General features: G+C 42.3%; 1 protein-coding gene across 2 annotated transcripts in view; it reads right to left on the minus strand.

The window, feature by feature from the left end:
- Window positions 1-16,707, minus strand: part of CCDC88C (coiled-coil domain containing 88C) — a 95,261-nt gene that overhangs the window by 47,975 nt on the left and 30,579 nt on the right. For both annotated transcript variants that reach the window (XM_068148783.1, XM_068148784.1), the window contains exons 4-5: window positions 9,449-9,518; window positions 351-409 (exon numbers count right to left, since the gene is read on the minus strand). In XM_068148783.1, the coding sequence (XP_068004884.1) occupies window positions 351-409; window positions 9,449-9,518 (129 nt within the window). The remainder of the gene's footprint in view (window positions 1-350; window positions 410-9,448; window positions 9,519-16,707) is intronic.

Genomic DNA, 16,707 nt, shown 5'->3' on the forward strand with positions numbered 1-16,707 from the left:
ATAAATATTGTTGCATTCTATAGTTTAGCACAGTAAGAAAATAAACCAACAACAGTCTCGATATCAGAACACTGTTCACAGCTTATCTCTGCTTAGTACTACTGTGGCTGAGTAAGCACTGGCAAAAAATTGAGGCTACTGCTATCACAAAATGTGCTTCCTTCTCCCTGGCATTTCTTTCATTCACCTATTGTATCTTCTCACAGTTTCAGCTCACATGCTGTCTTGAGCTGGAGATTTGTTCATACAGCACTGATCTTTGGGTTGATTTTCACAGTCCCAAAAAAATAGTAACAGATTTATAAAAAAAAAATTAAAACATATTTTTCAAGCCTTTAATGAATGTTCACCTGCACAGCACATCCCAGAACCAACAAGAGCAGCTTCTTAATTTCATCCATACTTTTACCTATAGAGGGAAAAAAAGGGATCAGTACATATGTACAACAAATACCTCTCCGAAACATCCCCCTGAAAAGAGCAACGAGATATCTGAACAAGTGCCTGAACAATATGTATGTGCCCATTATAATGTCACCATATATGCCATGTAAAAATACAGCTCTAATGGATTAGTTTAAACCCGAAACCCAGCAAGTCTTACTCCTCACCTACATTTTCTGAAGTTTTCTGATCAATGCAGGGAGGGGAAAAAAAATCCATTTAAAGTAGTTCAACACACATGCCCAATGCTCATCCTTTGTTTTCTAATTAACAAGGGTACCAAATCAACCACAACAACACCACCACTTCTTCCCTCCCTCCAAAAACCAGAAGTGAAGGAGGCTTCTCACAAAGAAATTGTCCTAAATCTACTGTCCATAAAACAATTCCCACTCAGACTTCCTAGAGCTGAATGCCTTTCCTTGCACATCAAGTCTCTCCAAGAGATATTTTAGCAAATGAATTCTGCCTCTGTTCTGCATCAAAGCCTCTTCACACTTTGAAGCGCAAACTCCATGTGCTAAGAAGGATAAAAAATGAGCCATGCAGAAGGGAGGATATACAGCTAACCATATGCTTGGGGAGCTGTGGTGGGGAGGAGACTAATGCATGTTGTAACTACAGTGTTGTCATGCTGCAACCAGCAGCCAGCCCTGCCACCCCCCTCCTAAGGATACCAAAGCTGCGTAAGGGGAACTGGTGCGGCTTTGAGTAAATTCAGGTCTTGTTCCAACAAAATTTATGTGGGGATTGTTGGGTGGTAAAGAAAAATAGGTGTATCAAAGTTAGTCAAAGGGAGATGGAAAGCAAATAGCTTTGATGAGGAAGTAAGTCATTATGGAGGTCAGTTTAGATGAAAGCTTGCCCTCATCCACACTGAGGGAAGAGAAGGAGAAAAAAACAAGCCACACTTAGCTTTCTCTCATCCCTATTCATCTGCATGTATGCTGACACAGTGTATAAATGCAGGGGAAGAAATTTCACTTTATACACTGCTTTACGTGAACACTCAATTGCTTCAATCACTAAATAGATAATAATTTCTGATTGCAACTGTGCTCCTTCACCAACACCATGTCCTTATAAGGCTGTGCTGGCAGAAATATAGAGGCATGTACAGGACCCAAGGCCAAGGAACTAGGCAACTGACTCATCAGGCTGCCACAGCCCCCCAGATTCACAAAGGCACACTGACCTACATTACATGCAGCTTACTTCCATTCTCACAACCATGCACACTTCAGCAGCCATGTATCAGCTGCTCAGGAAATAACTTCGTTTCTGCTTTTAGGGTGCAGAAATGCCCTACACCGGTCTTGAAATGTAGCTAATTTGTTAAACATTTTTTCAGCAACTTTTAGGAATGTTATCTTTAAAATATTTCAAGAATGCCCACCAGAAATTATCAGTATACTGTGTAAATCAACACTAGAATTCTCAGTATCCTAGTCCCATATTACTAATCATTAAGATTCTGCAAGCAGGAATTCTTCTCTTCTGAAGAGATAGACATATGTAAAATGTGTCAATTTACACACCATAAATATTGATTTATTTCCCTGCAGAATATTTAAAACCTGTCTTTGCAAGACATATAATCATTATTACTCCTCTCCCCTGTATCTAGCAGCATACATGGTTGCTCTGTTCTGAAAAATCACAGTATACAAACAATCTTTCAGTCTGTGAAAGTCTCATTGTTCTCTAAGATTCTGAATAATGCAACCTTAAATGCACACAGTGTAATAAAACAAACCCCTCAGCAACCACACAAAGGTATTTGTTACTTCCTGGACAGTTCCTTTGAGGGCAGTAGCCCAAGAAGATAGTTTAGTTTGGTCAAGAGATACTCTTTCACAAAACCGAGCTCTCATTAGCGTTTCAGTTACTTTCTGCATCAGCTTCAGAGTCGATATAGACCAGAGCACGCCTGTGGGATGAGAGAGCAAGTCACTAAGTTAGGGAGAACAAGTGACTTGAGTGCATGTGCCTCATTCTCCCAAGCTTACTCAGGGCAGAACATCTTTTCCATGAGAGAGTAAAGGAGTAACCAGGCTGCTTGCTCTGGATAATTTCAGACAAGTGTTCTAACCCTTGTGTGCTCTGAGAACCTCAGTCTGTTGACCTCAAATTCCAATCTGTTCACCACGGCATCACAGCTATCCTCAGGGTGAGCCTAGTGAAACCCCGAGCCATTTAGAAAACATCAAGGATACTTTGTAACACGGGAAGCATCTATACCACCCTAAAGATATGCCAGCTACTTAAGCCATTTAACCCACGTTGTACCTCTGCACCAAAGGCAGCAGGTGTTGCTCTTCTCCCCGCGAGGCAACAGATGGCACCAGTGATGCCAGTGAAACACCTTTCAGCTATTACTGCAGAGTAACTCAGCAAGGTCGGTTCTGTTCTCCTACCAGGGACTGACTAGGCCTGAAAACTCCACTCCAAGACTTTGTCCCAACTTAAGCCTTCCCATCAGGAAAAGCCACTGAGGCCAACATGGCAAGACCCATGGGTAAAGAAGGACAAATCAGAGTTTCTAGCAAGGAATGAGAAATCAAAAGACTCAAGGTAATCACAAGATTATTAGTTTGATGCTGTTTTAAAGACAGCATTTGGTAGTCTCATCTCCCCACTGGCAGCTTTCACAGAAATCTTAGCTGTCAGGATTTTTTCAAGATTTCTTTTTTAAGTAAGTATTTTTATAGTTGCAGACATACTATGCACATGCAATAAAAATGAGCTTTACTACCCACTAGAAACACTTTTATGTTTGAAAGGTCTTCTTAGCAGGCCTACTCTGTCAGCCACCCAAGTGTTCCAGAAGATCATATGTGACTGTTTTAAAGACCTAACTGAGCTTTCATTTAGAAGTTGTTTCCCATTGGGCAGAGACAGTTTGTTGGCATTAAGGCACTCTGAGATCACTCATACTCAAGATAGGTCTGAGCAACATTTGAAAGCCCTGTAGAATAACATTACTTACAGGAGATATTTACAAGAAATCAGGTAAGAGTATGAAAAAACTTCTCTACCAATCTGAAGTGCTTTAGAGAGCGTTTTCAATTAAACTTCAGAAGGAGCCAGGAAGGGATTAATAATAACTCTTCTCTCCTTTCATCTACTCCACAGGAGAGCTGAGAAACCACACTCTTACATGGAGTGCCCAAGGTTACTAAGTGAATCAGAAGCACATGTAGGATTTCTACAGAGCACAGCAGGTAAGTTCTACACTCGGGACAGTGCATGTATCCTGTAATGCACACTGAACAGCAAGCAATCTTTATCCCCAGTCCAGTCATGTCTCCTGAAAAATGAATGATTCCGGGGTGTTTTTCAAAAGGCTTGGTTTGTGCCAATATACTACAGTAGTAAAATTCCTTGTGCAACTCTGTAAGCAGGCTTCCCTGTGCTGGCTCACTGGAATGATACAAGTCCTTCTGAGACAAGTGGGAAGAAAGCTTGCTGCATCCACCCATGCTTATTAGCTGACTCTACCAGGACAGTGTCCTCTCACAACATAGGATGCAAATGCTTAGGTTTGGGGCAGCTCCTGGCAGACAAGCTGAAACAAATGGACAGGATTCTAACAAGTACTTAAATGGAAAAGTGCTAATTAAAACCAAACAAAACCTTCTTTTACACTTTTACAAAAATTCCAGGGCAGGTCCTCTCAGCCCCCTGTTTGTGCCTGTAAGGGGGCCAGCCACCTGGGAGATTTGCAGAAAGACCATCTGCTTTCAACTGTGAAAGAAGGCCAGTGGGTCTCCTGGAAAATAAAAGGAGGGAAAGCCAAAGCACCACCTGTGATCCTGGAAGCCTCCCTGTGCCAGAGCCAGGAGACCACCCCTCTGCTCTCACAGGCAACTGAGGATGGGAAACAGATGGCAGGACTCAGGGAGAAGCTAGGCAGAGAGATTATGAGACTGAACAACAACCAGGAGGATCAAGGTACAGAGACAATATAGAAAAAAGAGGAGGTGTAGGAAAGATATCACAGAAAAGAGGAACAAGGGAGCCCAAGCATGTGAAACCTTTAGTTCGTGCTGCTTTTTTCTCCACATTTCTGCTTCAATATTCATCCAGCAGAGACAGAGCACCAGTGTATGTAGTGCTACATACAGTGGCCTGTGCATGTGCAGAGAAGGTGGGGAGGGTGCACAAGTTCCATTTTCCCCAACTGTAGCAACATTCTGAGGGGGAAAAACCTTGAATGCTATATTTATGCTATTGCAGCAGTGTTTTGTTATTAACTTCCTATTTTATGAACTTCTGAGCCTCTGGAGGACTGTGAAACAAAACAAGGAAAGAAATCAGACATGAAAAGACACCCCAGTGACAGCAGACATCTTTTATGATTTTAATGAACATTAGTTTCTTATAGACTTGCTAGCAGGGACTTTGGGCTCTCTCACTCAAGTGATTTGAAAACCGGATCTAAATAGCGAAGTTTTTCTGAAGAGACAGAAATGAGCCTAGTTCAGGCAAATAAAACCTTGTTTCCATTCTTGGTCTGCAAAAATCCTCACTCCCTTGGCTAACTATGACTGTTTGAAAGGATTGTCCTCAGTTTCCAAGCACAGTCACTAGCTGTGTTAAACTATGCACACCTAGAAACCAATAATTTCACCACCATCTCTAAACATCCAGTTGAGGACCAGTGCTGTGTACTGATATACCTTGTGTGAACACATGAAGGAATGGCCACTTATAAGGCATGCTAAAACCAGAGGTGATTATAGAAAGTGATTACAGTGGTATGTTTAGAAGATGAATATGCTAATGATTCTTATACTGAACACAGGGAGATTTTTGGTGCAGTAATAGAATAGAATAAACCAGGTTGGAAGAGACCTTCGAGATCATCGTGTCCAACCTATCGTCCAATACCACCTACTCAACTAAACCATGCAACCAAGCACCCCATCAAGTCTCCTTCTAAACACCTCCAATGATGGTGACTCCACCACCTCCCCAGGTAGCCCATTCCAATGGGCAATCATTCTCTCTGTGCAGAATTTCTTCCTAACCTCCAGCCTAAACCTCCCCTGGTGCAGCTTGAGACTGTGTCCTCTTGTTCTGGTGCTGGTTGCCTGGGAGAAGAGACCAACCTCCACTTGCCTACAACCTCCCTTCAGGTAGTTGTAGAGAGCAATAAGGTCTCTCCTGAGCCTCCTCTTCTCCAGGCTAAGCAACCCCAGCTCCCTCAGCCTCTCCTCACAGGCCTTGTGTTCCAAGCCCCTCACCAACTTTGTTGCCCTTCTCTGAACACCTTCCAGCAAGTCAACATCCTTCCTAAACTGAGGGGCCCAGAACTGGACACAGTACTCGAGGTGTGGCGTAGCCAGTGCAGTATACAGGGGCAGAATGACCTCCCTGCTCCTGCTGGCCACACTGCTCCTGATACAGGCCAGGATGCCATTGGCTCCCATGGCTGCCTGGGCACACTGCCGGCTCATGTTCAGCCTACCATCGACCAGTACCCCCAGGTCCCTCTCTGCTGTTCAACAAGAAAAAAAAAAACAAAACATGGAAGGCAAAACCAGAAAATTTAACAGTAGTAGCTGTCTACTGTACAGAACTGAAAAAAAGCAATAAATACCATAACATCAGCTCCATCATTCTGCAAGTGAGATTCTTGTGAGACTTCTGTAAGTCCTTAAATTAAACTTGAAAGTTTCTTTTCAGCTCCCTGTATTTTAGCAGTCAGAGCCAAATATTTTTGCAATTATGTTTTACTGAATTCAGTAAAATTGCCATGGCCTGGAACAAAATTATTTAAAGGACATGAAGGCAAGTAAAGCTCCTAAACCTAGCAGCCATGTATATTCTTCTATGCAAAACTCCAGCTGCTACTGCACTTTTAGTGGTGGCAGCTCTATTTTTCTAATAGTCTCACACTCAAAGTATGGCTGCAGAAGCCCTTAATAATACCAACTGTTGAATCCTGAAGGGGAGCTAAACAGCAAGAAGAGTATTTTCAGCTCTAGAGCTGTTCAGTTTATCATTTAATACATTTAACAGCACTTTCAACTGTGTTTTAGATGGAAAAAGTAAAATTTGCAGATAGCACTGATGAGCAGACTGTTCTGAAAACAAACACTGTGAAGCATTCTGTGGGCTTCTTACAAGGACTAAGTCACTGACATTGTTACATGGTAAATCATATTGAATTATCTAACAGTCTTGGACCTACTGAGTCAATATAGTCATTAGGAACCTTCCCAGCTCAAACAGTACACAGAGCAACACTGTATTTGTTCCAGAAATGTGATCAGAGGATCAAAATTTCTTCGTAAGGTCAAGAGGGACCTTTCAGATAACCTAGGGACAGGGGAGAATGGTAAAACTGAGATTTCATCACTGCCTCTCAGATTTACTCCAGCCCTGCAGACCATCTGCACCTCTGGCTGCTCCCCACATTGCTCACCACTGTCTCTGCGGATGCCCCCTACAATACACTCCTCTGTCTCTCAATCTCTGTCCTTCACTGTTATTACTGACACAGAGAAAGAGGTTTCTCCTCTACCATTCTTGCCATTTTAAAACACTTCCCTCAAATTACTGCATCCAATCCCTCTTCTTCCCATACTGTTGTCATCCCAGGCCTCCTCCTCTCTTTCAGCTTTACCTGGGGCTTCTCCATACTCACGCCACTGTTTCCCATACTGATGACTTTGTCCTCACATCTCTATTCACTCTGCAGCCCTCCTTTAGCTCCCTCACTGATAGAATCTCTCATTTCCTGTTTTATTTTCCGCTCCCAAGCACCCCTGCCTTCCTCTCACTTCTCTCCCTGCAAGAAACTCAGCAACAAAGACATCAATCTGACAGTGACCCAATCACTGCTTACCACAGTTTGTTCCTTCAATTTTTCTCATTGGTTTTATTAACTTCTCCTCAGCCTTCTCCACCCTGTACCCTCTTTCTGAGCTTCCTGTCAGCCTTCTGCCAGGTTCCTCTTTCTGAAGGAAAATCTCTGCTTCTCTGTCAGATGTGACTTCTCTAACCACTTCTTCAGCACATCTTACCAGAGAGCATCTACCTAAGAGTAAGCTGAAGATGAGCTTCTGTTGAAATTCTATTCCTTAAACACTCTCTGAATACATTCTTTGGAACAAGTGCATCTCAAGTCTTTTTTTGTTCACTACCTTCCTCTGTAGTGGGTAAGCTGGGACTATTTCTCAAAGCCATAATACAATATTGCTAAACAAGAACTTCATATTTTTCAACACATATACACCATTAATTTTAGGCATTCACAAGTTATTTTTGCATTCTTTATCCTCTCTTCCCATCCTCTGAGTAACAGCAATGATAATCAATCAATGGATACAGCAAATGTCAAAAGACCATGTTAAAAAACAAACAAAAACACACCCACAAACAAACCAACACCCAACAACCAACCAAAACCAAGCCACCACATTTTAAAAGATGTCATAAAGTGAAGCAAAGTTTCTGGCTGTAATTAAAGGAGATAGAAGACAGAAGCACATGGATGACCAATGTCTTTTTTTCAAGAGACACATGAACTGCTTTCTTCAAAGAAAGACAGATCTACAATGCTAACAAAAACAGCAGGTCAGTGATGGGAAATTATAGCTAAATATAGGACAGCTTTCAAGTGTTCAGCTTTCCCAGGAACCAACACTGTGGTTGCTGCACTATGAATCTCCTGCCAGCTGTCGCTCAGGAATGGCCCCAACAAGAAACCAGCCAGCCTTTTCCATTGACATTTCGCCAGCAGTAACACTGCCTTGCTGGCCCAGACACCTCTATTCACTAGCATTCTTGACACGAGCAGCCCAAGCTCTGACCATTTGCCACATGACAGAAAAGCAACAGCTCTTGTATTTCAGTTTTCTTCTTCACCCACAACAGCAGCATGTACAGTAGAATTAAGGCTGGCATTGCAGACTTTAATCTGCATGCCAAAGAAGTGGATGTCTTCCTCTCAGCTTGATTTTACTTCAGAAGTGCTAAGACTACACTCTTCAATGATTCAACACCTGTAAATTAATATTCTTTTCTGATATAAACCCTTTTAGTACACATACACACACTACTGCTGCTAAGACCAGCAAAATAAAATCTTCTGCCAAGTCTTCTGTCATTTGTTCTGGAGCAGTTGATTACGATGTCACTCTTCATTGCTGCTGACAGGGTCTGCTCAAGTTTTCCTTCTTTGGTAAAAAGAAATACATTTGTGTTTGGCACTAGCATGGAGGTAAAGCAGAGATAATTCGATCTAGAAATATCTATCTAGATATCTAACTAGATGATCCTTGTGGTCCCTTCCAACCCTGAATGAAACTATGAAACTAAACTATGAAACTATCTATCTAGAAAGCAAAACCTTTCACTTCAGAAACATGGTTCTAAGGACAAGTTAACTTATTTCACCAGCAAAACAGCTGCCATTTTGTCTCACTGAAGACATCAGACTCTTAACATGAGCTCACTGGCTTCCAGATCACTTTTGATGTGGTACCTCATATAACAGATTCCTTGCTTAGACAGCATGGCCAGATAGATGTTTTTCTTTGTTGATTCTCTTCCTCGCTTTTTCCAACTCTCTTATGTGTTTTTCTCTATCTTCACACATTCTTGCCACACATCATTTACTACAGTTCCTTCACACTTTAGGGCAATTCTGCAAGGCTCTTCCGGTGTGTATGTATTGCCACAGCTGAACACATACAGGACAACCAGCTGGACGTCAGGAAAAAATTCTTCACCAAAAGGGTTGTAAAGCACTGGAACAGGCTGCCCAGGCACTAGCTCTGGAGGTATTTGAAAGACATGCAGATGTGACACTTAGGGACAGGGTTTATGTGGTTTCACGGTGGACTCAGCAGTGCTAGGTTGACAGTTTGACTCAATATACTTAAAGGTCTTTTCCAACCTAAATGCTTCTATTCTAATTTAAGAAATAAAAACAAATACAACTTTTACTTAGCACTTTAGAGGAGGGAAGTGAAGAACTCCAACTACTCACCAGAAAGAGGATCTTTGCCAATCATTAAAACATTTGGTAAATTCATTACAATCAGCTGCTGGAGGACCTCCTAAACAAGAAAGAACAGGCAAAATTCAGTGTGAAGGAATCTTAATCAATCACACCACAGAGCTTCACTGCTTACAAAGATTTTAACATACTGGCAAGTCAGAGGTCACAAGACGAAGCCCCACTTGAGAGAGAAATCAGTATTTGAAGATGGCATCAAGTTGCACTGCTAACATACACTAAGCACCTCTTTTAACAATGACAAATATAGAACTTCAAGAGTCCCATGGCACTGATCAGAGTAAATCACAGCCATGCCAGGCACACCCATCAGTCATGCCTTTACCCTAGGCATGACCTGTATTCATTTGATGTTCATCATACAGCTGCTGTTTCAGAGTGTGTAAATGCAGCTGGTTCAGAGGTACCTAAGTCAATCTGTGAAGTCTGAGTAATTCAAATAATTGGTCAAATTATTTCACGGGCCTGAGATTTTAATGATGGTCTGGGGAAGTAGGTGTAGTGGAAAGCTCCTGAGCAGGCATCTAGCACTGCTCAGACAAACTGAATTAAAAGTTAGTTATCTGTTTGCTTTTCTTTTTAATGGGAAGTAAACCAGACTTATGCATGAACCTCATTTAAAGGTCATTTTATTTCAGGGGAGACAAGGGAAAAGAGCTGCATTTCTTGGTCAGATTCAACATTTAAATGTTGGTTGCCTGAAGCTATTCAGAATTGACAGAATAGGCTTAAAAGAGAGGAAAGGTTACAAGCCCTGGGGCTGGCAAAATGCTTAAAGGTGAACAAATAAATACACTGCAAAGAGGATTCTGCATAGCAATGCAATCAGCCATGCACTTCGGTAACACAAAGAGCACAGGAGTAGAGTTGTTAGCTTCAACCTGCAGTTACCAGCACTGACTTGTAATGGTCTAAACTTTGCAGGAAATTGTTTCACATTAAAAGCCTAGGAGGAAAATGGTTGTGTGATTAGAACACTGTGCTGGGATTCAGGAAACAATGGTTTGCACATACAACACTACAAAATGTTTGGCAGGTGCCTTTTTCCCTGCTTGTCTCCCTTTCCCAGCCCACCTCTAGGCCACAGGGAGGGCACAGGCATTGATAGTCGTAGAGTATTCAGAGCCAGGGGAACAAGTGCTGCCATCCAGCACAGAAATGAGCTTCCTGAAACAATCACCCATTCACCCAAACACTTCCCCTCAGAGTTACCTCATTGTTATTTCTCTGCTTTCAGAGTTATCATAGGAGGGAAATTAGGCCTGATTGAGAGAGGAAATATTTCAGTGAGCCTGTAGCATTTGATAAGTCATCAGAACGGATATTCTTTAACAAGTTTTGGACATAACACATTTCATATTTTTTTTTCATCTAATCCATGTCCAAAACATACTCAGCAGTTTCTCTGTTGGATAAAGCAGAAATATCTCAGTGTCACAGCTGATGGGGTTTTCAGTGCTGTCAAGAAGGAAGCTCGAGAGAGCTCCATGCTATGTGAAGTTTGGCTAATTCAGATCAACCACTATGTCGAGTCATTAGCTAAATGCATTTGAGACGTATCAAAAAACATTTGTTTGCATCTGTTACCAAAACAGGTGCAGAGCTTATTGAATCTAACAGCAGATGGCTGGACTGCAATATCTGCTATGACAATACAGCATGGCATGAGACTGCAAGGAAGAGGGGGAAAAAAATAAATCAGAATTTGCATAAACTAAAGTATTGAGCTTTAACCAGCAATTTCCATGGCAAAAAAGAGAAAGAACTGTGTCTGCAGTCACCCAGCGTATGGAGTGGCATGGAGGCAGGAATGCATAAAGAATTTGCGTTGTCTTTGTGTAATCATCAGATGGCTAGCTATTTAACTGGCAGACACAAAAGACATTACAGCTAACCTTTATGCTATTAACATTCCCATGAGCTGCTTCTCTAAAATTATTTGAGTATACCATCCAACATAACCCCAACCAAATGCCCTTTGTAGCCATTTGAACTTCAGTATTTTCTGGCAAGAATCTGGCAGTCACTGAATGCAAGCTGAAATGGCCCCAAGCCTGTGAGGAGTGATTTCTTAATTCAAAGGCACTGAGCAGTTTTTAAAGTAAATAATTTAATCAGATAACTATCTTTATTGTTCTAAACACCTTCACCTTCAAATGAGTGATTGTGAAAATACCTAGCTGTTATGTAGTGTAGTTCACCAGTAGACCTCAACACACTATACACAAAGGTCAATGTCATTGTCCTCCTTTTTCAAGACAGAGAAAGTGAGTCGAAGAAACAGTTGCTTCAGTTTAACAAGGGTAGAGGGTAGAGAGGCTCTGCAGAGAGACCTTGACAGGCTGGACAGATGGGCAGAATCCAACGGCATGAGATTTAACACATCCAAATGCCGGGTTCTGCACACTGGCCACAACAACCCCATGCAGTGCTACAGGCTGGGGTCAGAGTGGCTAGAGAGCAGCCAGGCAGAGAGGGACCTGGGGGTGCTGGTTGATGGTAGGATGAACATGAGCCTGCAGTGTGCCCAGGCAGCCAAGAGGGCCAATGGCATCCTGGCCTGCATTAAGAACAGTGTGGCCAGCAGGAGCAGGGAGGTCATTCTGCCCCTGTACACTGCACTGGTTAGGCCACACCTCGAGTACTGTGTCCAGTTCTGGGCCCCTCAGTTTAGGAAGGATGTTGACTTGCTGGAACAAGTCCAGAGAAGAGCAACAAAGTTGGTGAGGGGTTTGGAACACAAGCCCTATGAGGAGAGGCTGAGGGAGCTGGGGCTGCTTAGCCTGGAGAAGAGGAGACTCAGGGGTGACCTTATCACTCTCTACAACTACCTGAAGGGAGGTTGTAGACAGGCTGATGATGGTCTCTTCTCCCAGGCACCCAGTACCAGAACAAGAGGACACAGTCTCAGGCTGCGCCAGGGGAGGTTCAGGTTGGATGTTAGGAAGAAGTTCTATACAGAAAGAGTGATTGCGCTATGGAATGGGTTGCCCGGGGAGGTGGTGGAGTCGCCGTCATTGAAGGTGTTCAGAAGGAGACTTGATGGGGTGCTTGGTGCCATGGGTTAGCTGTTTGGGTGGGTTGGATTGGTTGATGGATTGGACACGATGATCTTGAAGGTCTCTTCCAACCTGGTTTGGTTTATTCTAATAAAGAACATTGTTTATTCTAACAAACTATCCTCTGACAACAAGAGATGTACCGATGAACCATTCACTCACACAGCTACAAGCATGGCATAAATGCATTAGCTAAAAGCTCTTACACTGACAAACACGTCAGTATAGGTTGGAGACTGACCTGTTGGAGAACAGTGAAGAGGAAAAAGAACCTGGGGGTGCTAGTAGATGGATACGTTAACCATGAGCAATGTGCTCTTGTGGCCAAGAAGGCCAATGCCATTCTGGTGTGTATTAGAAGGGGTATGATTAATAGGTCAAGAGAGGTTCTCCTCCCCCTCTACTCTGTCCTGGTGAGGCTGCATCTGGAATATTGTGTCTGGGCCCCTCGGGAAACTACTTGAATTGAGTCCAACACAGAGCCACAAGGTGGAACACGTCCCTTATGAGGAGAGACTGAGGGAGCTGGGGCTCTTTAGTTTGGAGAAGAGGAGACTAAAGGGTGATCTCATTAATGCTCACAAATATGTAAAGGGGAGTGCCAAGAGGATGGAGTCAGGCTCTTCTCAGTGATGCCCACTGACAGGACAAGGGTCAATAGGTGGAAGCTGAAGAATAGCAAGTTCCATGGAAACATGAGGACAAGTTTTTTCACTGTGAGGGTGACAGAACACTGCAACAGGCTGCCCATGGGGGTTATGCAGTCTCCCTCTCTGGAGATACTCAAAACCTGCCTGGATGCGTTCCTGTGTGATCTGGTATAGGTGATCTTCCTCTGGCAGGGGGGTTTGACTAGATGATCTTTCGGGGTCCCTTCCAACCCCTAACATTCTGTAATAAAATGCAGTATTTCTGCACAAAGGCAGCAAGTTACTGTATTATATTAAAGGATGCTGTTATGCTTCCAATCAAGCATGGCTGGCAAGACACCACAGCAGAGGCAGAGGTGGTGTGTATGTGTCCTTCTGCTTCAGGTGACCAGCATGGTTAGGGAGAAGCAGCTGAAGAACAAAGCTGGGTTTTGAAACATTAAGTAGCACACAAAAATCCACAGTACTCTGTAAAGCAACTGTACAAGTGAAAAAAAAAAAAAAAAATCTAATTCCTCCTGGGAGAAATTTTTTAATCATTTTTATAGCACAATTAAAGCCTGGTTAAAACAGTAACAGTTACAGTAACAACATATGGGAACAATTTCCCTAATTATTAGAACAATTAAGGTCTGAGCTGCCAGCTTTACACCTAGACCATTAACCAACTCAGAGGCCAGCTGCTGCAAGTCAGGAATCATCTCCTTCAGTCTACTGTTTGCCTTTTTTCCCCCCCTTCTTCTATTGTTGCCAATGAAATTTCCATGAAAACATCATGTTAGTATCAGAAGTGTTATTTAAGGAATTGAATTCAAAACAAATCCCCATCTGTACATGCCTGAAATGCTTTTCTGCCAAAGATCTGAATATTTTAAGCATGAAGATATTTGTCCAAAAATCTTAAGCACTTTTGACAGCAGTGATGGTTGCAAAAATGGGTGCTTCTAGTTAGCAGGTCAACACCGCTATCACAAAATATAAAGATCAGCAGCCAGGTTTTACACTACAGTCAGAACCTCAAACTCAGTAAACAAAGCCCAGGAAGGTTTCTGCTTGCAGAGTTACATGACCCTGTATCGATAGGGAGAGCTTTCTAAATAGGTGTTCAATCCTTGATTGCTCTCTGCTGTGCCTGCCTGCAGAGATGTGGAGCATGAAGACAACCAGCAGATCTGAGAAACAAGAAGGATATTGCCTAAGCCAGAGCTCAGATTTGCTGAAAGCAGCTATTTACTCCAGGACTGGTACCCCAAGGATTCAAAAACATCAAGTTACCTTGAAATCTTGAGGTTAAATATTAATAAAGAAGTGCTATGTTGTCATTAGCAGCCTTCTGGCATTTAAGCTATTGCTACACACTTGCTTCACATTTGCAAGGTCTTTGCAATCACTTTGCTACAAAAGCAGCTTTAAAAAAAAAAAGGCCAGCCACCACCAAAATTCTCCTGTATCGATTCTAGCAGCCAAGGGCTTTAGGAAAAATCAAGACACGTACAAGATTCAGGATAAAATTCTAAGCACCGAGTTAAGCACTTAGGCTCATTAAGAACATGAACAAACATCTTCATTCCCCCATCTAGAAGTTTCTAATTTGTTTCTGGAGTGCTGAGGAACATTTTACCTAATCGTTTTATCCTTCCAAGATCACAGAGACCAGATGTTTGCTCTCTGTCTCTGATCCCAAGAAGAGATGCAGTGGCAGCTCTCACTCTCAAATCACCATAGTTATGTATTAACCTTTTATTTACCTGTAACACAGTAAGTGGGCCCTTTGTAATTTTATAGGAACAAAGTCTCCTTGGTCCATATTACACTTAACCATTAGACATTTGCTTCTTTAAGATGCATGTCCATCATCATGGAATAAAATGGTCTCAAGGTATTATTCCTGGCTGCATTTTTACGTGCCAATGGCTGTTGCAAAAGAACGCATTGCTAGGAAAGGAGCAGGTTAAATTGTCCTTTCCATAGCTAAGAGACCAGACAAATACAAGCTCTAAGCAAAAACTTTCCCCTGCACTGCAGCAAAGCACAGCATTAACATAGAGTAACTACTAGCTTCTCGTGCAGAATTAAATTAACCTCTGCCCGAATCCTAAACAAGAAAGAGAACTAAATAAATTATGTAAGAAACGCAGCTTCCTACTGGCCATTGTAATTCAATGCTCAAGCCAAGCAATTCCATTTAAGTATATTGCTTGGCTATAAAATGCTAATTGCCAGGCTGAGTGGGAGCCAAATGGTGCTTTCCTACTTAAAATACCCATGAGGAAAAATCATCACCGGTTTTATTTATACCAGCAAGAGCAAACACTACCTAGCCAGGCAATGTGGCTTACATTTCAGCTGCAACTCAGGCCAACAAAGCAGAAAAGTTAAGCAGAATTGTGTCTGTGCAGCACAGCCAACCTCCTTCTCCAACAGTCTCAGTACAGATATGATCTCACAAGCATCCTTGGAGTGGGAAACACTGGGTGAAGGAGATGCTACATGCTTAGATACGGTCTCAGCAGAAGTCAGTGGCCACCTGCACCAGCTCATAGCCTCCCAGAAACAGGATGGGGTGGCTGTTCTGTTCCTATACATCTTAATACCCCCTTGGATGCTAATACAAGGACAGGCTGGGAGCTGCATTTTCCAGGCCTGGTGAGCTCCAAATCCAAGAGACAGCTGAGTTCCAAGTTTTAGTGAAATCACAACTTCAATGAAGAGTGAACACTCAGGTTAATAAACAAGTTTTAGCATTAAAATATATTTTAACAGCAAAATGAGATTCAATAGTTGTTTTTAAAGTGAGGTTTTTCAAAGTTTCCAGTTTAGTTTCACTATAATGAAAACAAGCTATTCTGCAGCCTTCAAAGAGGTTATGTCTTAAAAGAAAAAACAACACTTGTCTTCCAATACAGACAAATTATTTTTTTAAGGTTTTTTTATTTTGCTGTGATTATGTGAAGGATTATTAATGGTGCCAGGGAAATATATCATAGCAAGGCTGTCAACTGTACAAGGCCCCACAAAAGATCAGACAAGATGAAACAAGCTGCTGCAGAGAAATGAATGACAATGGAGTGAAACACAAACAGGTCTTTCATTGAGATGTTTTCCATGTACAACTTACCATGCAAACACGCCTGATGACACCATGTGTGTGACTCAGTACTCACTGTTTCCCTGCCAACACATTATATACATGACAAAGTTTGATTAAGAACTTTGCTCATCTCTGCAACAATTGTATTCGTTATGTGATGGACTAGAGGATTAGCTGTCTTTAAAGGGACCTTTTTTTCCCCCTGAAAACCAGCAAATTACAAAGCCACTCCTAAAGACTCTTCAAGTGGAAATCCGTAAGTCACTAAAATAACTGTTGCCTCATCTGCTGAAAGTAATCAGTTCTGACAATCGTAGACTGGAATCTCGGTGGGAGGGGATGTGAAGGAATCATACCTAGTCTCAGCTATGCTCAGCCTGTGCAGGGTGCCAATAACTAACTAAATGACAGGAATATGCCCACTGGAGA

The sequence above is a fragment of the Melanerpes formicivorus genome, unplaced genomic scaffold (genome assembly GCF_026170545.1).
Source record: "Melanerpes formicivorus ecotype bairdi unplaced genomic scaffold, bMelFor1.0.p_v2 SCAF_17, whole genome shotgun sequence".
Classification (NCBI taxonomy): Eukaryota; Metazoa; Chordata; class Aves; order Piciformes; family Picidae; genus Melanerpes; species Melanerpes formicivorus.